The following is a 22,855-nucleotide window of genomic DNA, read 5'->3' on the forward strand; positions in this document are numbered from 1 at the left end:
GAACAGAAGTCAGATTCTGACATCTCCCTGCTGAAAACACATCAGGGGTTCCCTTTTCCTCTCAGGATGAAGTTCAAGCCCCCGAAACAGAACCTTAGCTTCTGCCTACCTCTCCAGCTTTACCTGAGCAGCTCCCTACTTCCCCACACACCCCATCCTTGAATTCTACACTCAGAACATGAATGCCTTCATCTCCTTGGAAATACCTGTCCTGACCCTGCCTTGGCCTTCGCCATGAGGCTCCCTCTGCCTGGGATAGTCTTCTTCATTTCAGTCCTGTAACCTGAGGATGTCACTCATCTTTCCTCCTAAAAGCCACCTCTGTTGGAAACCTTGCTTGTCCCCCTGTGGTATCCCCACTCCACCTTAAGAGTCAGTGCCCCTCCTTGGAAGCCCCATGGTGCCCCTTACCACTCCTGTCTCAGCACTTAGTACCCCGTGTTTCTAGTGCTTCTTTATTTCTTGCCATCCCTCACTGGACTCCTAGCTCCACGAGCTCAGTGAAGCTCTCACCATTACATCATCACAGGGGTTAACCCACTGCCTTGGCACGTGGGCCTGTAAAAGTTTTCTGCTTGCTTCATTAATAAAGTTGTCCAGTTCCTTGGGATAATGTATTCCAGAAGCTAGTCCTCAGGTCTGTGGTGGAGGAAGAGGCCCTCATAGGCAGAAGGGAGCAGCTGTCCCTTCTTTAGCCCGCTCCTCATAGCAGAGACATGCTCATAAGCAACAGACCCCAGAGGCACAAACGTGTCATGGATCTCTCTCTAGGAGTGGCTTGCGTCTTGCATCGAGGGAGAGCAAGGCAGGGACCACCACCCAGGCTACGGGCCGCAGGCTGGGCCAGTCAGATGTGTTATTGTAAAATGGCAATTTTATAATTAAGGGATAATTACATTTTCTGCAGTGTGTAAGGGAAAATAAATGTAGTGTAAATCAATATGCTTTCGATTCATGCAAGTTTGCCTTTAAGTGTGTGCATCTGAAATTTCAATTATGGCCGAGATTAGGCCATCCGGCTCTCTCCATCCATCTCCACTCTTTAGAGAACAGGGAGGGCATCGACCACCTGCATGGAGATGGTGATCATGTGGCCTTGTCACTTTCTTCCGGCCCCACTTCTGGGGGGACGTGGTGAACCTAAACACAGCCAGGTGCGTGGCCCTCAGAGTCAGCACTGCTTGGCACGTGTCTCACCCTGCTGAAGGGCGTTCGGAAATCCCTTGCCCGTAGTGTTTAAACCCAGATTCTTAAGCTGGCCTTAGTCTCTCTGGCCCCGGCTCCCAGCACTTCTCTCCCGGGTTCCTCTGTTGGCCCTGAACAAACTGTTAGCATTCCTGGCTCAGCACAGTGGTCTACATGTCCCCGCCTACCTGCTGATCTCTTCCCAGCTGAATCATACTTTTTTTTCCCGCTTGAACTCAAGTTCAACTCTATCCGTGAAGCTTGCCCTGAACATGCTAGCCCATGGGAAGCTTCTCTTCCCTAATGTCTGGTACCCCAGCTGCCTTCACCAGTCGCGTGATATTTAGCACAGGAGACGAGGTGGAATCTGTTGCCTCTTCTCCTACCCCAGGCAGATGCGTCATTGACATTTGCCCTTCCTGCACTCCAACCCCAGCAGCCAACCCCGAGTCAGGGATTCTGCTAACCACATCGCCCCCTGGGCCGTACTGGCAGCTTGGGGTAATGACTGAGAAAGAGAACTGGAGAAGGCCGGAAGTTGCTAAGATTTACATCAGAAGAGGCAAAGGATACCCCTGGGAAGGAAGAAGGAAGAGAGGCAAGATAAAAGGAGAAGGGGGAAGAGTGAGTGGAAACACAACACTGTCCATGGTTCATGGTGTTGCATTTTCATTCCCCTTGTGTGGAGGGATTCAGCTGCTCTGTGCTCCAGGGGGCATCTGAGGTCCCACCGGGATCATTCTATGAATTCATGTTGCTTGCTACCCCCCTTCCGCCTGCTCCCCCTTCTCTATCCCTAGCTCCAATGCACGTTCATCTTCCATTTGCCAAGTGCCCACTTAGAGCAGGCACACGCCAGCTGTAGGGGCTCAAAGGGGATCAGAGTGGGCCCTGCCACAGCCTAGCCTGTGGCGTCAGGCCAGGTTCTGGGCAGCCCGGAAGTAGGGCAGGGTCACTGGCCAACTCTGCATTGGCCTTCCAGAGCTCATTTCTCACTGTATTGATTTTCACTGCTGTTGGGTGCTGTTCACCTGTTTGTCTGAATGCTTTTGCATTTCAAGTCTTATACTCTTTCCCACCATCGCCTCCACCTGACCTGCTGGCTGCCTGAGGAACAGGTAAGCTGTCCCCAGTTGGCCCTCTAGGGACAGTCATCTCATTCTTAGTCAGCAAGGGATGGGGACCGGGGATTAGTCTTCTTGGCAGCTGGGAAATGCTGGCCCAGCCCCAGGGAACCACCGACCACAGAGCTGCGTCCCCACTGACCAGCTGGGGCAGAGAGCAGCTGTGTGGGATATGGCCAAGGGGCCTCCGACACTCACTCAGCTCCGTTCACTCCTTCTATGAGCAAGGTGTGAGTCCAGACACCAGTTATACATCAGAGTCCAGATCAGTAGGGAGGATGGACAACCCAGGTAGCCAGATCTTTGCCTCAGTTCCCCAACTCCCCCCCAAATGAAATCTTTTCCTGATGGGGTCATCAGGATCAAAATCCCATGGGGTCCCTTATGGGATGAGGCTCCTTCTCTCCATCTCTCTCTGCCAAGTAAAACTTAATATCTGTCCCACTCCTTCCCCAACCCTTTAAAAAACAACAACTAATTCTGGGTATGTGGGTTCACAGTGCTAAACTGTAGCCTTCTGGGGGCCAGACACTGCATCTTGTCATCTGTACACACCCCACAGCACCCCAACACAGTATACTTAGTGGAGAGAGCACACAGTAGGGGTCTAATAGAGGCCTGGTGAATGGCATCATGGGAATGGGAGGTGGACGGACAGCCACACATAGGTGTGAACTGGACAGTGAGATCCACAGCAGGTGAGACAGATGCCGCCCTCCTGTGGCTGGGGCTCTCTGCACACCAGGCCTTCATGAAGGCTAGAGAGACGTTTTCAGAAGCTATACCTATCACTCCAGCGTCCTCTCCATTCGGTGTTGCCCCAGGGGTTCCACAGGCAGATAAGGTCTTCCCACCTCCTCCCGTACTGAATCTGCAAAAAAACAGAAAAAGAAACTCTCAGTGCTCTCCAGCAAAAGTCAGCAGAAAGAGGGGATATGAATGCAGCTGCTTTTTACCTCCAAGGACTAATTTAACTTCTGACCTCATTTGGCTGCAGCCAGAAAAAAAAAAATGAAAGGAAAAAAATCAATGTGTCTCTGCTGCCTGCATGGAGTTAGAACGAGAGAGGAGAAAATGGCCCCTCTTTCTGCTCAGCACCTCAAAGGGTAGACACAGCTTCATCATGTCGGACGAGCACCTCTTGGAATGTGGGCGAGCTGAGATGTAATGGCAGATAAATAGCATGCGATGTTGTTGTGGGCTGCAGAGGGGAGATCTTGATGGGTCCCCAGCCTCCCGCAAGCTCTGTCCCCACCAGTATTCCTATTCCACAGATGTAGCTGCTTTCCTGCCCACAGCCCACTGGGACCTGCGCCGGGGTCTCCACAGCGTGGCCCTGAGCGAGGATGTGGAGGAGGCTGATTTGAGCAAGAGTGGGACAGCCTGGGGGTCAAGACAGCCCAGGTTAGCCCTCTTCTACCCACACCTCTGTCGGCAAGCAGGTACCTTGATGGCCTGAACTTTTCTTCCTTCCCTAGTTCCCAGATATGGAGGCTGGCTCCTTCAGACCACGGAAGCCAGAGGCCAGGACCATTGATAAGTTATAACAAAACAAACTCAACCCTTTGAACCCACGTTCCCAGATCCAGGAGCCCTCAGCCTGGTGAGAGGAATTAAAGCGTGGTTGCGTTTAGCTGGACACTGATGAGTGCTGAGGTCGTCTGTGGAGGCCGAGGCCTTGCAGGGGTGAGGGAAGGGGCCCACTTGCTCTGTGGTTCCAGACCAGAGGCAACGGAGACAGCCCCGAGTGCAGTATCATCACATGGAAAAGAACCCCGCGTGTGGAGGTGGGGCTCGGAGACTGGTGCCAGGGGAGTGCATTCTGTCCTTCAAACTGCCCGTGGGTGTTTATACAGCCCTTGTCTTACACAGGAGGAAAGTGAACACCAGAGAGGTTAAGCAACTTTCCCAAGGCCACAGCGTAAGTGGCAGAAGAAGAATTCTCATCCCAGCTACTGCCAGTCTCTGAAACCCAGGCTCTTAATTTGGAGATGAGAGCAGATAAAGGATACCGCTGCTCCAGGGCCCAGACCACTCTCGGGTATGGCCACAATCCTGACCTTGCATCTCACCCCTGGGCCACTTGGCCAAGGCAACATCGTGCAGGAGCAACGCAGTCAGACAAGAGCCAAAGAACGCGGCTTGGATAAGGTTCTTTTCCATCCACTTCTATCTGGCTGGTACTGTAGGGGAAGGTGCTTTGGCTTTTAATGCTACATGGGATGGGGGGGCTCCTGACACAGACCCGGGTTCCCCACCCCTCCCTGCCCCACCCCTGGGCACTCCAGGTCTTGCACACAGTGTATTTATTAACTGTCAGTGCCTGATGGAGCCCATGGAGGAGGGATGTGAGAAATGGTTGCCCGGTGGCCCAAAAAGCTTAATGAGCCACCCTCAGTGCCTAACATAGTTGGGGCTCAGATGGGCACAAGGGAGAAGAACAGCCAGCGAGTGAAGGGGCTGAAAGCAGGGCTAAATGAGGCATGCAGATAAACACTCACCCCCTTGCCCAGGGGAGTCTCCGACCGAGCCAGGTGCGTAATAAAAAATGCCAATTTCATTTATCTTCCTGTCTGTGTCCCGCCCAGAGGAGGATGAGCAGATTAAGAAACACACTGCATTTACGGGTTGGTTTAATCTTAGCACTTGTGGTCAGTTGTGACCTCTTTTTGGAGGAGAAATCTTTAGCCAAGTCAAGTTCCTGGGCCCTGGCAGAGAGGCTCAGGGGTCACACTCAAGGCCAAGGTCACAACTACCTCTATGAATGCACACTTGCTTGCTTCACCCTCCTGGCTACTCATTGTACCCTTGGTCCTGGTCAGCTGAGAAAGGGTACCCCCGGGCAAGAGGTGATCCAGGTTATCTAGTCTAGGATAATATTTCCTCAAATGCATCTCTTAAATGCTAGTCCCGCAGGCTGTTAATAATTAGTCCTAGGAGAAGTGGTTTCATGGCTCACAGCAGATTAAAACCAAAGAATTGTGCAAGACTGTTGAATCACAGATCTGTACCTCTGAAACAAATAATACAATATATGTTAAAAAAAAAAAAAAAAGAAGATAGCAGGAGGGGAAGAATGAAGGGGGGGAATCGGAGGGGGAGACGAACCATAATGATGGACTCTGAGAAACAAACTGAGGGTTCTAGAGGGGAGGGGGGTGGGAGGATGGGTTAGCCTGGTGATGGGTATTAAAGAGGGCACGTTCTGCATGGAGCACTGGGTGTTATACACAAACAATGAATCATGGAACACTACATCAAAAACTAATGATGTAATGTATGGTGACTAACATAACAATAAAAATTTAAAAAATTAAAAAAAAAAAACAAAAAAAACCCCAAAGGCTGTCTCAATGTATAAAGGGCCTTTCCCAGGGATGGCGGAGACGTCATGCAGGTGCCCTGGCTCCTTCCACGTCCAGCACAGATCACTCATCGATCACAGCTCTTTCCCCAAATCTGGAAGCAGTGCCAGAGTCTTGTCAACACAGTCATCCAAGCAGCATTGCCAATGGATCAAGGTTGGCGCCCAAGGAAACCAATTTGTTATCCCTAGCCTGGACTTTCCACGTCTGGGACGAGGAGTAGTGGGAAGCAGCGTGTCCCTACGTGGCCTGGTGTGACAATGGCACTGGCTGCCCCCACTGAGAATTCTGAGACGGGCTTGGGAGAATTCAGAGAAGAGAGTCTGGGGCCTCTGTGACTGCGATCTCTCCTGGCCAGGGTTAATCAGGGTGATTCCTTCCGTGCTCGTGGGAAAGGTATTTTGAGCTCCTCACATCCGTTCTGTGATGGAGGCGGGGGTTCAGTGATGTCATCTTCACAGGCCAAAGATGGATGCGTTTATTCACTCACGCAAGCGCACTCATCCGTTAATCCCACGAGCATTTATTAGGTGCCTACTGTCTCCCAGGTACTGTGCAGAGGAAGCATTTTGTTACGCCTTTCCTTAAGGAGAAAAGCAGGAGGCAGAAGATATTGTCTCTATTTTGTGGAAAACTCTCCAAAACACAAAACAACAGAGCACGTGGCCTGAGGTCACCGGACAGGAGACAGACTGATTCAGAGAGAAGGAAGGCAAAGATGAGAGCCCATGCCAGAACCTGCCCCCGACGCTCTGCATTCTATAGCTCCTAAACACCTGTGGGAAGTGTACCCTGGGGCTTGGGACACTGTCTCTCAGGGCCTGGAGGACATGACTAGACCTCAAGAGCTGTGGGAAATATAGAGATGGGGGGACGTGTGTGGGGACTGTGGGAAATCGTCATGCGGCCAGGGGCCATGGTTACCACACAGCTGGTGTCGAGTAGCTGTGTTAAGCCCGACCTCCCCCTCTCAGGCCTCAGCTTCTCACTTGGGAATGGAGGGGGCTGGACTTCAGTCGTGTGTTCTAGACCAAATGATAATGCACACAATTTTGTCCACCCCAAGTCCGTTCCTACATCAAGGGAAACACTGTCCTCCAATAACTGCCCTCCTCTCCTCCATGGGAACAAAGTCGAGCTGGGCACAGGGAGGCCCAGCTACACAGGATGTTTCCCAGACGCCCTTGGGCCTTGGTGTGGCACATGATTAAGTTTGGACTAATGAGAGGAAATGCTGTGTGTTTTCTGATGGGTGCCTTCCATATGAACGTATAAGTGTCCCTTGGTTTACCTGCTTACCTGAGAGAGAGATGAACTTGGTCTTACTTGAGCCGCTGTCTTTCGGAGTGCATCTGTGGTGGTAGTTTAGTTGGTACCTAACCAACAAAACCCTTCAGGGCTTGCCCCAGTGGATTCGGTGGTTCTTTCTGCTTTCTTTTTGGGCTCATCCCACAGTCTAGCTGGACACTCAGCCTGAGATCAGCGCAAGCATAGCAAGAGCTCTGGTGGGTCCCTGGGGGATGAAGCTGCTGGGCACCAGAATTTCTGGATGAATAGAAGGAATGAGGCTGGGTGGGGGCTTGCCGAAGGCATGTGATGCTGACTCTTGTTTCAAGGAGCAAGAAAGCCCGGCACAACCCACGGGAGCCTTACCCGCTCGGCTCCAGTCACGGTGTAGGCATGCTGACTGACCAGGCCGTTCTCCATTCTCCTGGCCTCACCTGTCGGCTTCAGAGGAGGAAAGCAGACCAAGCATTACACATTCACAGGTTCCTCAGAGAAACAGAAAAGCACAGTTCAATCAGCAGCTAAGCTGTGGCAGGATGAGAGGCGTCCCACGGACTCACACTGTTCTTGGAACTCTTTTCTAGAGGGACAGAGTTTGAAGGCTGCCAGGTGGTTGAGGCCCCGGAGACTACCCCATTACTGACAGAACCCCACTGAGTCCTGAGGCCAACCTGGACTGTTTCCTCCTCCAATCGGCTGGGCGTCTTGTAGGAGTCGGGAATACCCCACCACCCCCGTGCTGTGAGCAACTGGGGTTTAAAGTGCATATCAGTTTTTGGGTGGCATTTCAGATTAGGGGTATGTGACTCAAAGCCCACATGTTTACAGGGTGCAGGAAATACCCTCATGGATAGGGAGCTGGCTGTCTCAGACTCCAAAATAATTTGGAGGGTCGTCCAGTCTTCTCAAAATGGGACACATTGACCTTGGGATGCTGCCTTTGGAGCCGGGGAGAATCAAAGGGCTGCCCAGGCCCTCTGGACCCCACTGCGCCTGGTCACATGGGAGTGCTAGGCAAAGGCTTCAGAGTCAGGCAGCAGGCATTTGAACCCGACTCAGCCACTTACTGCTGGTGTGATGCTGAGCATTTTCCTTAGCCTCCCTGAGCCCATTTCCTCTTCTGCAAGTGAATTCTGCAGCCCCTATGTCAGAGGGAGGACTGCTGTGAGGATGACATGAGGCACGGTGCCAGCTGAACGGGCTGGTCGCTAGATACTCCTGGGCGAGGAGTAGAGTCTATTCACCTCGGCCAGGGTGGCACAGGCCATCAGGGAGCCTGCCTTGGCTGCTGTCTTCACCATCACCAGGTCAGAAGGAAAGTGCAGGTCGATGCTGGTGACCACCCCTCCCATGAGGTCCACCAGGGCATCAGGAAGGAAGCGTAGTGCAGGTTGGCATAGGATCCATGAAACCTGGAACGGGGGAAAGTCACATCAACCCCTGTGGGGACTTTGGTGAGACACTCCGGGAAGGGAGGTTGCACACCTGACCTCGGCATGTTGCCCAGTGAAGGGCTGCCCAATCTAGCCCTGGACTATGGCTACCTGCCTCCTATTCACCTGGACGAAGGTTCCGGTGAAGTGCCACCATCCTTACCCTGGTCTCCCGGGGCTGGGGATCGAATCCCAACCTCTCCACATATTTAGCTGCTTGACCTGAACAAGTGGCTTAACCTGGCACATGGCAAGCCCTTAATAGACATTGGACATAATGATGATGAATATCCACTGTTTCCTATTCAGTTTAACAATAGTGGTCAGTCCTTGCTGTGTGAGGGGTACTGTGCTAGGCACGGAGTGCTCAAAGATGGGCAAGACCTGCCCTCCAGGAGCTCAGCCAACAACCCCGGTGCCTACTTCGGCCAAAAGCAGCCTCTCTTCTCTTGCAGTGCGAAGTGTGGTCCAGAATCCCCGCTCTCAGAACCAACCCCCTCATCCCAGGATCATCAGGGAGGCCAGTCGACTGTGCCGAAGGTAACCTAGGTGAGGACGATTACACAACACATCCTCCAAGCAAACCACGTGGAACCCTCATACGTGTCCTCTAAAGCACCTCTTCGCACTCTTGCGTGGGGTTTCTGCCCCATTTCCCCTCCTCCCTGTTCTCCTCCAAACCTGAGCAGCCCCAGTCACTCACTAGGGAGGCCGAAAGATTCCAGATTCAAGAGCCAAACCACTCTGGTTCGACGCCCCGTTTCCCCCCTCGTGAGCTCTCAATTGTGGGCAGGAGGCTGAGATTTCCTACAGCCCCCTTTGTCGGCTGGGGAAGTGGCATGGGACAGTCCCCGCCTCCACGGGCTGCTGTGACGTGTGGCTAGCTGTGGCCGTGCTCACGGCTGTCACCGCTGCGCACAGCAAAACCACACTCGCCCTGCTTCAACCTCCGCAGTTGTCACTCCTTCCCAACCGCACTCTGCCACCGGGACACTCTCCTTAGAATGACTCGTCTAGTTTCTTTGCAGCCCTTGGGGGTCTATTTGCTAGGAGGGCCCAGGGGGGCCTCAGGGAGGGGCACCTCTGAGCTGAGTTTATCCAGGTAAGACCAGTGGGACAGGCATTCCAGGGAGGAAGGATCCCCAGAGGGGAAGCGCATGGTGGGACCGGGGCCTAGGACAGTGCTCCTGGGAGACAGGCTACGTTGACCACTGAAGCAGGGCCAGACAGGGGCAGGTTTGTTTTGAGAACTCGAGTTCCTGTCAGTGGGGTGAACTGGAAAGCCTCCCGGGGAACCCTAAAATACAGACAGGGCAAACCAACAAAGGACATGAAGCTGAGGCCCGGCGGAGAGAAGACCCTGCCTCCTGGTGTCAAAGCTCCTCAGTGGGAGTCTTCCTCACCACTGTCCCGGTCACTCAGGCTTCTCGCCGGGGGACACTCTCATCTGTCCCACTGTCACAGGCCAGTGGCAGTAGGGAAGCTCTGACCAAGGCTTGCTTTCTGGTAATGCAGATCCGGCAGTTCCTCCCTGCTGCTCCTCTAGGGGGCCTGCAACCCTCCCTTCTGGGTCTTTCGCCCCCGGAAACAGCAAGGTTGACTGGGTAAGCTCGTGGGGCCCCTCAGTCTTTTCTCCCGTATTCCCACCCCTGCCACTCTTTCTGCCCGGGCACCACCCCGAATTCACGTAAATTCACTTGAGCAAATACAGGTCAAACAGCCACTCAAAGCAGGACAACGTCCCAGGCACAAATGCCATGGATGGCTTAAATGTCCCTTATAACAGAAAGCTAAGGATACACAGAAGGCCATTCTACAGAAACTGCCACGTGACAGATTGATCTCAACTTGTTATAAAACTGGTTCTAAATCTTATCTTCCTGTCTCTCCCTCTCCCTGACCCGGGGTTATGCCTGGTACTAGACTCTTACCTCTGGGGTATTTACTTAGTCAAAGGCAAAGCCTGCCTTTGATAATGGTCATGTCCAGTTGGGTCTGAATGCCTGACTCTTGATTTCCCACAGGTATTCTGGCTCTGGTCCGAGATTAGGAGGGGCTTTGTTGAGAGTCCTGGAATTTCACAAAGACTGCGGTTCTGGAACCCATTCTAGAGCCCACCAGCATGACCTCCCACACTGCAACAGCCCCTTCTTGGTGAGGCACTCAGGGGCCCTCCCTGGCTTTAAATGGGGCTGCACCAGGGCCATTCCAGAAAAGCAGCCAGGCCCTGTCCCGGCACTTCAGGCCCACTGCCTCAGTGTCTAGGGGCCCCGTCTGAGGTCTTGCACTCACACCACTCTGCAGTTGCCACAGAGAGACCCAATGCATGGGGAAGGCCAGCAGCCCCTCTCTCACTGTCTCTCCACAATGCCCACAAAGCCTGTCTCAGCAGCAGCTGGGTATTTTGACAAAGAGCTATCTCTCTGCTTCACAAACACGAGCTCACAAATCCTGCTGATGCTTCAGGAACATGGCAACTATTCTTAGCCCCCTTTGCTGACAGGAAACAGAGAGGGAAGGAAAGATAGAGAGAACTGTGCTCACCACACCTGTCACTACGCCTTGTCACCTGAGCCCAGGAATTCGGAGAGTGCCTTGTTCTCATCTCTGTGCTTCAGCCTCATTTGGGGGCAATGTCTACCTGCCCAGCAATGTTAGGAAAGAGGGAAGAATTCAGACATCTAAATCAGAATCAGAAAGGATGCTAAAATGCTGGGATTCTTAACTGCCCAGATTCTGTACAGGATGATATGCAACCTAACGGATTTTGTCCGACCATCTCCTATTTTATGACCTCTGGGGGGGGAACACCTGCCAATGTAGATCTGACCGACTCAACCAATTCATTTCCAGACTTCCCAGTTGCAAGGATATTTGAAAGTTTGGGATGCATGTGTTCACTGGTCTACATTCTTGGGGGTGAAGTTGGGTCATCTCCATGGGGATGGATGCGTTCTCCAGGTTCGTGCTGTGGTTGTTGTGTGCCCGACACTGAGTTCCAAAGAAGCAAAAAGACAAATCTCTTTCCTATAAAACTGACAGCATCAAGGGATGATGGAAAAGCCCACAACAAGGGGAACGGTCCTCATCCCCGCTTGGCCTCGAACACCACGTGACCTAGGGCAACTCATTTCAGTGCTCTTCGTATCAGTTTCTTCATCTTTCAAAGGAGGAGGTAGGACTCGAGGCTGACAGCGGTCCCTTCCAGCCCTGATAGCTCTAATTCCATTACACTCACTCCTGCATTCTATGATCCCCTTCTTTGGATAGAGGGGAAAGCTTTTAAAACAGCTTACTAGTTTGAAACATTTTATCCTCCACTAGATTTCTTTAGGCGGTGGAATGTAGATTCTGGGTCCAGTTTCCCATTTTCTTTTTAAGCTGAATGACTGCTTTAGGTCGACTGTTAACAAAATGGGGTCAAAGTCATCATTTCATTCCACAAGGTTTCTAATTCTCCAAGTGAACTGGCACGCTCCCCCTTTCACAGAAGGAAAAAACGAAGCCCTGAAATAGTGAGAGCTGAATCCATACTGGAAAGAAATGGCAGTGTTTGGGTAAGTAGCTTAGAAGCAAATTAACCTCCCTGAACATATGGATCGGTTCAACAACCTTGGCTGTTAGCTGGGGTTCCTTCTCAAATGCTAATGAACAGCTCTTCTTGACACTGGAAATGAGCAATAGCTTTAGTTTTCCACAAATGGGCTCAACAGACAGAATGCAAAAAAAAAAAAAAAAAGAGAGAGAGAGAGAGAGCTCTTGCAATGCTTGGCTGTTCAGATTGTGACCTCCGGAAGGACAGGGACTGGAGTGTTGGGGTGGTCTGTGGGGTTGTTAGCATCCTCATGGCCCAGGACTGGACCCAGCAGGGTCTTCAGTCTTATTAAATGATGTCCCTAGGTCAAATAACTGAAAACCCCAGCAGATTCAGGCTAGTGATTACTATCACATGACTATTTAGAGTCTTGGCTTCCCAATCTGTAAAATGTGGCTGGTGATGATGATTTTTAGGGAACCTGATTTGGTGACACTCCACTAACTCATTTTCTCCTAAAGGGGATTGTCCCTTTGTCTCCTAACATTGATTTCTAGCTCTGATATGTCTGCACCTGTGTAGGTCTCTGTGACAGTGACCTCTTCCACATAACACATACTCTTTCTCACACCCACTTAAGCCAGTCCCAGAGTCTTTATCCCAGTGCCAAGCACAATGCCTGGCCTATGGTTAAATGCTCAATACACATCTTCTGAATAGATGCAACTCAAAGAGTCTAAATAAAACATATGAATTGGGGTGTTTATAAGTCCTTGATCTTGTTAACACTAGAAGGTAGTCCTTGAATCACGGTGCTTGGACCATATAATAACCAGCAACTCCTGCCCTGCTCCCCCCCTCCCCAAATACAATCTCATAGTAGCCATACTGGGCCCCCAACTGCCTGATCTCACTTTGAACTGTCCTGTCCCTAGGTCTTCGCTTGAATCATTCCCATGGTTGGGAATAATTCTCCAACATATCCCCTTTCCCCTTGCTGAAATTCTACCCATCCCTCAAGGCCTCACTCAATGCCCCATCCTCTATACAGCCTCAGCCTGACTCTCTGTGAGTCAGAAAGTCAAGAATGTTTTCTCTCTGTTCTCTCACCAGACTTTGACCATCAACCATGATATTATATTTTATTTGGGCTCTTATCCCAGCCCTTGCAATAACAGTGTTATTAGTACATACTTCTGTTCAGTCCTGCCCTGCCCACCCCTTGCTATGTATCTCTGGGTTCCTCCCTTGGCCCCAACACAGCCTTGCATACAGTGATTGTTTATGGGGGATACCCAGCCAGGTGGCAAAGGCTCTGATGCTCCCAGGGCATCACTTGCATGCAGAGCTGCCGAAAATCCTAGGGCTAGCTGCTGTGCAGCATCCATCAGGGCAAGCAGCTAGGCAGGCAAGGCCTGGTCAGAGGGGCGGGCCACTCTTACTTGGCATAAGCTTTCTCCAGCAGGCAGGGCCAAAACTCTTGGTTGTTGTTGTGAGGATGCACAAAGAGGTACTCCTTATCCAGGACAGGTAGGTGATCATCAACCACCACTTCCACCCACTGGCCACACTGCCAGAACTGGAAGAGAGATGAATATATGCCTTAGTAGAGCCGGGGCAGAAGGGACCCCCAACCCATGCCAAATGATAACCACTGTCATGACGTGACCTCATTGATATAACAACAAACTCTATCCAGAACAAAATCCCAGCCCAGTCAGTGGACAGGGGCCTGGCATGTCAACTGCACTGGGACAGATGAGTCACAGATCAAGTGAGTCAAAGAAAATACAGGCTGGGAGGAAAGAGACTTGGGTTTTAGTTTGACTTTGCTACTATCTCTGGCCTCACTTTGGCAAGTCTTTTAAGAGCTTCACACACACATGAGACTTTCCAGGTGTACCTTGTGCACAAAATGGCAATAAAGGGAACAGACACAGAATAACAAGGAGAATGGTAGATACAGAGTGTTATAATGGGGGACAGGAGAGCCTACTGGGAGCCGAAGGCTTGAGGGAGGAGGCAGGATTTAAACAGGTGGCAAGGAGGTAGGAAAGGCATCCCAGATGGCAGGGACAGTGTGGGCAAAGGCCTGAAGACCAAATGATGAGGATTCCTCAGGACTGAGCAGTGACAGCCTCGTTCTGGCCCTCTTCAGCTCATGTGAAGCTGGCCCTGCCATCAGAGCAGCAGATATGAAACTGGCTGGCACCGCTACTGCTAAGAGCACAAATGAACCAGATGTTCCTCTCTAAAACAGACTGCTTTAATCTTCGGTGTTCAACTCTTAATCGTTCACCCGGGGACATCACCAAATGAGGAAAATTCATAACAAAGCCAGCCTTTTGGAGTTTCTTCGTTGGTCTCCCCTGTGCTGGATAAGCAGCAGGGCTTCCAGCTTCAGTCTGAGCCTTGATGAAGGCAAGTCTCTGACAGGGACGCTCGGAGTAAAGCTCGGGGGATGTGATCTCTCATCTGTTTGGCAGTGACGGGAAGCCATCCACATGGCCTTTTCCACAGCTGGATATCCCAGATGTTGGGCTGTTGCATCCAGCTGAGGACACACTTTCCAAGTAGAGATGGAGACCGAGACAGAGATGGCAGTGGAGACAAAGCAAAGAAGAGGTTTTCATGGTCATTAATGAGCTCAGTGCCCTGCAGCTGGTTCTGGCACAGCTGTGGATTTGTGTCCCTAATGTAGTAAATTGTGTAGACAGATGCAGTTAAGAACCAACGGGGTGTTACTAGGAGGGAGATCATGAAACATGTTTGACACGCCAAGGAAAACTAGAAGTGGGGTATTGGAAAAACAGCCTGATCTGGATAGCAAAGTGTAGTAGACAGTGGCCAGTCACTGGAACTGTGCTTGAGTCCTGGTTTTCCCTTTACCCAACAGACATTGGGTAAGACACTGAATTCTCTGTCTTAGTTTCCTCATCTGTCAAATAGTGATAAAATAAGAACCTCCTCATAGGGCTGTGATTGGGGTCAGATGAGATTGTGAAAGTGAGATCCAGTTTTGAAAGTAGAAATTGTTTTTCAATAGCTTCTTTGTTCAGCATCTAGGATAGTGCCTGATGCAGAGTAGAATATCAGGAATGAGTGAGTCCTGACTTGAATGAGCTCCTCTGGTTGGTTTCCATTTAGAAATCACTGTCACCCCAATATTCCCACATGAGTAATGCTGACCAAACTTGCTATCCTTATACAAAGGGAACACAGATAAGATTGTTCCCAGAATGAGGTCAAGAATGAGGCCACCAATCTGCATTTCCTGGTTCACCTCCCTAGGTGAGGAGGGCTGGCATCTGAATAATGTCTGGACACTCTAAGAAGCATGCTGGTGCCATTTTGTCAGCACCCAAGTGTCTGAGGGAAGGCAGAAGTGTTTTGGGCAAAGGAGCCCTGGGCACTGGGCTCATTCCGAAGAGTAGTACCCAAGCTCAGAGCGATGAGAACAGATGTACAGAAGTCAACACCTCAGCTCTTTTTGGAGAACTGTGGAACTTTCTCACCATCCAGAGGGGCAGAGGGTGTTCTGCCTGGGCCTCAGTTTCTCCTAACCACGTGTTACTACCAATACTTGTAGCCTGAGGTGAGCTCAGACAGTAAATCTTGCATCTTCTAGCTCACTCCTTAGTCAGTTTCTTGGACCACCAGCATCAACATCCCTTGGGAACTTGTTAGAAGATCTAGTATGCAAATAGTTGGACTTCAGGAAGAGAGAACAAAATAAAGGAGGACACCCAGAAATAATGAAGGGAAATTTAGTTGAGCAGAAAAAGGAGACAGGTCTCCAGAATGAAAGGGCTCACTGAATTCCAGACAAGATTAATTTCAAAAAGGCACACATCTGGAACTATTCCAGAGAAATTTCTGAACACCAAGGCGACAGAGTACCTCTCCTAAACTTGCAGTTTGAAAGAACATGTTGCCAACAAAGCCAAGAGCATAGATTAGCATTGGATTTTTCTTTTGCAACATTGGAAGCTATGAGACAAAGGAATAGTTTACAGATATTTGAGGAAAGGGAATGTGATCCAAGAATCCCAAACCCAACTGACATATTATTCTTAAGAGCAAATGAAAAACACCCATGTGATGGAGGAAATTATCCAAGGAACTACTTACCTAATAAGGATGAAATTAGAACAAAAATCTTAGGAGGAAATGAAGGGTGAAAGCAACAATGGTGGGCAGTGAGTCTTAAATATTCTTTGTACAAGAAACATAGTGAAAGTGAAATTGATAATGAAAGGATGAACAAAGATGTAACAGGAAAACGCAAATGACAGGGAGCTGAAGTAGCAATACGAATATCAGATAAAGAAGAATTCAAAGCCCAACACATTAAATACAAAAAGGAGAGATATTGTGTGATCTTTATTCCAACAACCAGATAGCAAGAACATAAACATTTAGGCACCACAGAATATAACAGGAAAAGTTTAAAGCTAGAACATCTGAAAACCTAAGAGGAACCCTCCAAGGTATAACTTTGGGGGAGAACTTCAATTCACCTCTTTTAGAATTTGATAAATCAAGCAGACAAAAAATAAACTAAGATAAAAAAGTTAATTGCAGAAACAACAATCTACAAATCAGAAAGCTTGATTCCATATGTAAAACTTTTGCCCACTGGGTATTCTCATATGTCCATGAAGCATTTGCAAAAACTGTTGCAGACTTGGACATAAATAAAACTTTAATGTTTCCCCAAAATGTAGAGATTTTATGAATATATTCTCTGATCATAATTTAATTAATCTAAAACTCTACAACCAAAACTTAACCAAAACCAAAAGTATATTATCTTAAAATTAACACAAGACATTTTATATCTAAACCTATAGATATAGATAAGATCTCAGAGGAAAAGTTATAGTCTTAAAAGCTTTTATTATTAAACAAAAGAGACAGAAAAGTGAACAATTTCAGAAAACAAAAAACAATAAAATTAACAGAGAAAGTAAAAGGAATTAATAAAAATAAATTGAAAATAATTATATAGAAAAAAAAACCAAAAGAAAAATAGAAAGAATAATGAAAATCAAAAGTTGACTTGTTAAAAAACCAATAAACAGATTGGTTTGGTTAAGAAAACCTGGCTTAAGAAGAAAAGGAAAAACAAGAACATAGCACAGGGATTGGTAAAGTAGATTTAACTATACATCAGAAGAAACTAAATGAATTTTCAGAGAATCACATAATCAACTTTTAGGCAATAAATTTGAAACCACAGAAGAAATAGTAGGTTTTCCTGGCAAAATATAAATTTCAAGAATTAACTCCAGAAGAAATAAGAGACACAAGCATTTCAATAGTTGCTGAACACACAAGAAGAGTTAAAGAAATCATGTCGAAAAAGGAAGTAGTTCCAGATGATTTAACTATTGTTTGTTTTACTTTCAAAGAACAGATAATCAGTGATTAACAACCATTGTTCAAATTATTTCAGATCAAGATATGTAAAACTCAGTGGGTTCATTTTAAAAAGCTAGCATAACTCCAACATGGCCAAAATAACTAGAAACCAATTCCATGTATGATATAGATGCAAAAATTCTAAGAAAATTTTTATCAAATTGAATCCCACAGGCATCAAAAAAAAAAAAAAAGTCACAGCAGGAGAGTACATCACTAAAATCAGGAAAAGGCAGGACTTTGCTCTTGTCATTCTTATTTAAGATTGTGACATTCTGGGGCACTTGGGTGGCTCAGTCCGTTAGGTGTCTGCCTTCAGCTCAGGTCATGATCCCAGGGTCCTGGGATCGAGCCCCGCATCGGGCTCCCTGCACAGTGGGGAGTCTGCTTCTCCCTCTCCCTCTGCCTGCCACTTTGCCTACTTGTGCTCTCTTTCTATCTCTGTCAAATAAATAAATAAAATCTTAAAAACAAAAACAAAGTTCTCTACAATCTGCCTTAGTATCGCTTGTCATTAAAAAAAACAAAAGATTGTGACCTTCTAACGAATGCAACAAAGAGCAAAGTAAGTTCTAAAACTATTAAAAATAGAGACAAAGTTATCTTTTTTTTTTAAATTTTATTATGTTATGTTAGTCACCATACAATACATCATTAGTTTTTGATGTAGTGATCCACGATCCATTGTTTTCGTATAACACCCAGTGCTCCATGCAGTACGTGCCCTCCTTAATACCCATCACTGGGCTAAACAATCCCCCCTTCCCTCCCCTCTAAAACCCTGTTTGTTTCTCAGGTCCATAGTCTCTCATTGTTCATCTCTCCCTCCAATTTCCCCCGCCCATTTTTCCCTTCCTTCTCCTAATGTCCTCCATGTTATTCCTTATGTTCCACAAATAAGTGAAACCACATGATAATTGACTTTCTCTGCTTGACTTATTTCACTTAGCATAATCTCCTCCAGTCCCATCTATGTTGATGTAAAAGTTGGGTATTCATCTTTTCTGATGGCTGAGTAATATTCCATTGTATATATGGACCACATCTTCTTTATCCATTCATCTGTTGAAGGGCATCTCGGCTCTTTCCACAGTTTGGCTATTGTGGACATTGCTGCTATGAACATTGGGGTGCATATGGCCCTTCTTTTCACTACATCTGTGTCTTTGGGGTAAATACCCAGGAGTGCAATTGCTGGGTCATAGGGTAGCTCTATTTTTAAATTTTTGAGGAACCTCCACACTGTTTTCCAAAGTGGCTGTACCAACTTGCATTCCCACCAACAGTGTAAGAGGGTTCCCCTTTCTCCACAACCTCTCCAACTTGTTGTTTCTTTCCTTGTCCATTTTTGCCATTCTAACTGGTGTAAGGTGGTATCTCAGTGTGGTTTTGATTTGGATTTCCCTGATAGCTAATGATGATGAACATTTTTTCATGTGTCTGTTAGCCATTTGTATGTCTTCTTCAGAGAAGTGTCTGTTCATCTCTTCTGCCCACTTTTTGACTTATTTGTTTTTTGGGTGTTGAGTTTGAGAAGTTCTTTATAGATTTTGGATACCAGCCCTTTATCTGTAGTGTCATTTGCAAATATCTTCTCCCATTCTGTGGGTTGCCTCTTTGTTTTGTTGACTGTTTCCTTTGCTGTGCAGAAGCTTTTTATCTTGATGAAGTCCCAAAAGTTCATTTTTGCTTTTGTTTCACTAGGTTTTGGAGATGTATCTTGAAAGAAGTTGCTGTGGCCGATGTCAAAGAGGTTACTGCCTATGTTCTCCTCTAGGATTTGGATGGATTCCTGTCTCACATTGAGGTCTTTCATCCACTTTGAGTTTATCTTTGTGTGTGGTGTTAGAGAATGGTCGAGTTTCATTCTTTTGCATGTGGCTGTCCAATTTTCCCAGCACCATTTATTGAAGAGACTGTCTTTTTTCCATTGCATGTTTTTTCCTGCTTTGTCAAAGATTATTTGACCATAGAGTTGAGGGCCCATATCTGGGTTCTCTATTCTGTTCCATTGGTCTGTATGTCTGTTTTTGTGCCAGTACCATGCTGTCTTGGTGATCACTGCTTTGTAATATAGCTTGAAATCGGGCAACGTGATGCCCCCAGCTTTGTTTTTCTTTTTCAACATCTCCTTGGCGATTTGGGGTCTTTTCTGATTCCATACAAATTTTAGGATTGTTTGTTCCAGCACTTTGAAAAATGTCATTGGAATTTTGATCGGGATGGCATTGAAGGTATAGATTGCTCTGGGGAGCATAGACATTTTAACAATGTTTATTCTTCCGATCCATGAGCATGGAATATTTTCCCATCTTTTTGTGTCTTCTTCAATTTCTTTCATGAGTGTTTTGTAGTTCCTAGAGTATAGATCCTTTACCTCTTTGGTTAGGTTTATCCCGAGGTATCTTATGGTTTTTGGTGCTATTGTAAATGGAATCGTTTCTTTAATTTCTCTTTCTACAGTTGCGTTGTTAGTGTATAAGAAAGCAACTGATTTCTGTGCATTGATTTTGTATCCTGCCACATTACTGAATTGCTGGATGAGTTCTAGTGATTTGGGGGTGGAGTCTTTTGGGTTTTCCACATAAAGTATCATGTTGTCTGCGAAAAGAGAGAGTTTGACTTCTTCTTTGCCAATTTGAATACCTTTTATTTCTTTTTGTTGTCTGATTGCTGTTGCTAGGACTTCTAGTACTATGTTGAACAACAGTGGTGAGAGTGGGCACCCTTGACGTGTTCCTGATCTTAAGGGAAAGGCTCTCAGCTTTTCCCCATTGAGGATGATATTCGCTGTGGGTTTTTCATAGATGGATTTTATGAGCTTGAGGAATGTTCCCTCTATCCCTATACTCTGGAGAGTTTTAATCAGGAAAGGATGTTGTATTTTGTCAAATGCTTTTTCTGCATCAATTGAGAGGACCATATGGTTCTTCTCCCTCCTCTTATTAATGTGTTCTATCACACTGATTGATTTGCGAATGTTGAACCACCCTTGCATCCCGGGGATAAATCCCACTTGGTCGTGGTGGATGATCCTTTTAATGTATTGTTGGATCCTATTAGCTAGGATTTTGTTGAGGATTTTGGAATCCATATTCATCAGGGATATCGGTCTGAAATTCTCCTTTTTGATGGGGTCTTTGCCTGGTTTGGGGATTAAGGTAATGCTGGCCTCAAAGAATGAGTTTGGAAGTTTTCCTTCTGTTTCTATTTTTTGAAACAGCTTCAGTAGAATAGGTATTATTTCTTCTTTGAATGTTTGGTAGAATTCCCCAGGGAATCCATCAGGCCCTGGACTCTTGTTTTTTGGGAGGTTTTTGATCACTGCTTCAATCTCGTTACTGGTTATTGGCCTATTCAGGTTGTCAATTTCTTCCTGTTTCAGTCTTGGCAGCTTATAGGTTTCCAGGAAGGCCTCCATTTCATCCAGATTGCTCAGTTTATTGGCATATAGTTGTTGATAATAGTTTCTAATAATTGTTTCTATTTCCTTGGTGTTAGTCGTGATCTCTCCCCTTTCATTCATAATTTTATTAATTTGGGTCCTTCCTCTTTTCTTTTGGATAAGTCTGGACAGTGGTTTTCAATCTTATTAATTCTTTCAAAGAACCAACTTCTAGTTTCATTGATCTGATCTACTGTGTTTCTGGTTTCTAATTCATTGATTTCTGCTCTAATTTTAATTATTTCTCTTCTAATGCGTGGCTTAGGTGTCGTTTGTTGCTTTTTCTCTAGTTCTTTAAGGTGTGGAGTTAGTTGGTGAATTCGGGATTTTTCTATTTTTTTGAGTGAGGCTTGGATGGCTATGTATTTCCCCCTTAGGACCGCCTTTGCAGTATCCCATAGGTTTTGGACCGATGTGTTTTCGTTCTCATTGATTTCCATGAATTGTTTAAGTTCTTCTTTGATTTCCTGGTTGACCCAAACATTCTTGAGCAGAGTGGTCTTTAGCTTCCAAGTGTTTGAATTTCTGCCAAATTTTTTCTTGTGATTGAGTTCCAGTTTTAGAGCATTGTGGTCTGGGAATATGCAGGGAATAATCTTTTGGTATCGGTTGAGACCTGATTTGTGACCCAGTGTATGGTCTATTCTGGAGAAAGTTCCATGTGTGCTCGAGAAGAATGAGTATTCTGTTGTTTTAGGGTGGAATGTTCTGTAAATATCTATGAGGTCCATCTGGTCCAATGTATCATTCAAAGCTCTTGTTTCCTTGTTGATTTTCTGCTTAGATGATCTGTCCATTGCTGAGAGTGGAGTATTGAGGTCTACAATTAACGTATTGTTATCAATATGACTCTTTATTTTGGTTAACAGTTGGCTTATGTAGATGGCTGCTCCCATGTTGGGGGCATAGATATTTACAGTTGTTAGATCTTCTTGTTGGATAGACCCTTTAAGAATGATATAGTGTCCTTCTGTGTCTCTTATTACAGACTTTAGTTTAAAATCTAATTTGTCATATAAGAATTGCTACCCCAGCTTTCTTTTGAGGTCTGCTGGCATGGAAGATAGATCTCCATCCCTTCACTTTCAGTCTGGTTGTATCTTTAGGTTCAAAATGAGTCTCTTGTAGACAGCATATGGATGGGTCCTGTCTTTTTATCCAATCTGCAACCCTATGCCGTTTTATGGGAGCGTTTAGGCCATTCACGTTGAGAGTGATTATTGAAAGATATGAATTAATTGTCATCATGTTGCCTGTGAAGACGTTGTTTTTATAGATTGTCCGTGTAAATTTCCGTTGTATATCACTCTTGGAGCCTTTCTCCTTTTATAGAACCCCCCTTAATATTCCTTGCAGGGCCAGCTTAGTGGTCACATATTCTTTCAGTTTCTGCCAGTCATGGAAGCTCTGCATCTCTCCATCCATTCTAAATGAAAGCCTTGCTGGATAAAGTATTCTTGGCTGCATGTTCTTCTCATTTAGTACCCTGAATATGTCTTGCCAGGCCTTTCTGGCTTGCCAGGTCTCTGTGGATAGGTCTGACGTTATTCTGATGTTCCTCCCTCTGTATGTAAGGAATCTCTTCCCCCTAACTGCCCTTAAGATGGTTTCCTTGATTCTAAGATTTGCAAGTTTTACTATTACATGCCGGGGTGTTGGCCTGTTTTCCTTGATCTTGGGAGGGGTCCTCTCTGCCTCTAGGATGAATGTTTGTTTCATTCCCCAGATTAGGGAAGTTCTCAGCTACGATTTGCTCAAATACATCTTCTAGTCCTCTCTCTCTCTCCACTCCCTCCGGGATTCCAATTATTCTGACATTGGAACGCCTCATGGTGTCACTTATTTCTCTGATTCTATTTTCATGGATTCTGAGTTGTTTTTCCCTGGCCTCCTCTTTTCCCTTTTTATCTATTATATTGTCTTCCAGGTCGCTTATTCGCTCTTCTGCCTCAGTTACCCTAGCTGTTAGATTATCTAGATTGGATTGGATCTCATTGATAGCATTTTTAAGTTCTGCCAATTCACCTTTCATTTCTGCCCTTAGAGACTCTATGTTG

At 46.9% G+C, this 22,855-nt stretch overlaps 1 protein-coding gene across 1 annotated transcript in view; it reads right to left on the reverse strand.

Annotated features, from left to right (window-relative positions):
* The window catches only part of CAPN13 (calpain 13), a 52,332-nt gene that overhangs the window by 21,747 nt on the left and 7,730 nt on the right, over positions 1 to 22,855 (reverse strand). The window contains 5 exon segments of the mRNA XM_078057422.1: positions 3,095 to 3,180; positions 7,328 to 7,402; positions 8,206 to 8,342; positions 8,345 to 8,373; positions 13,372 to 13,508. Of these exon segments, the coding sequence (XP_077913548.1) occupies positions 3,095 to 3,180; positions 7,328 to 7,402; positions 8,206 to 8,342; positions 8,345 to 8,373; positions 13,372 to 13,508 (464 nt within the window).

The sequence above is a fragment of the Halichoerus grypus genome, chromosome 10 (genome assembly GCF_964656455.1).
Source record: "Halichoerus grypus chromosome 10, mHalGry1.hap1.1, whole genome shotgun sequence".
NCBI lineage: Eukaryota > Metazoa > Chordata > Mammalia > Carnivora > Phocidae > Halichoerus > Halichoerus grypus.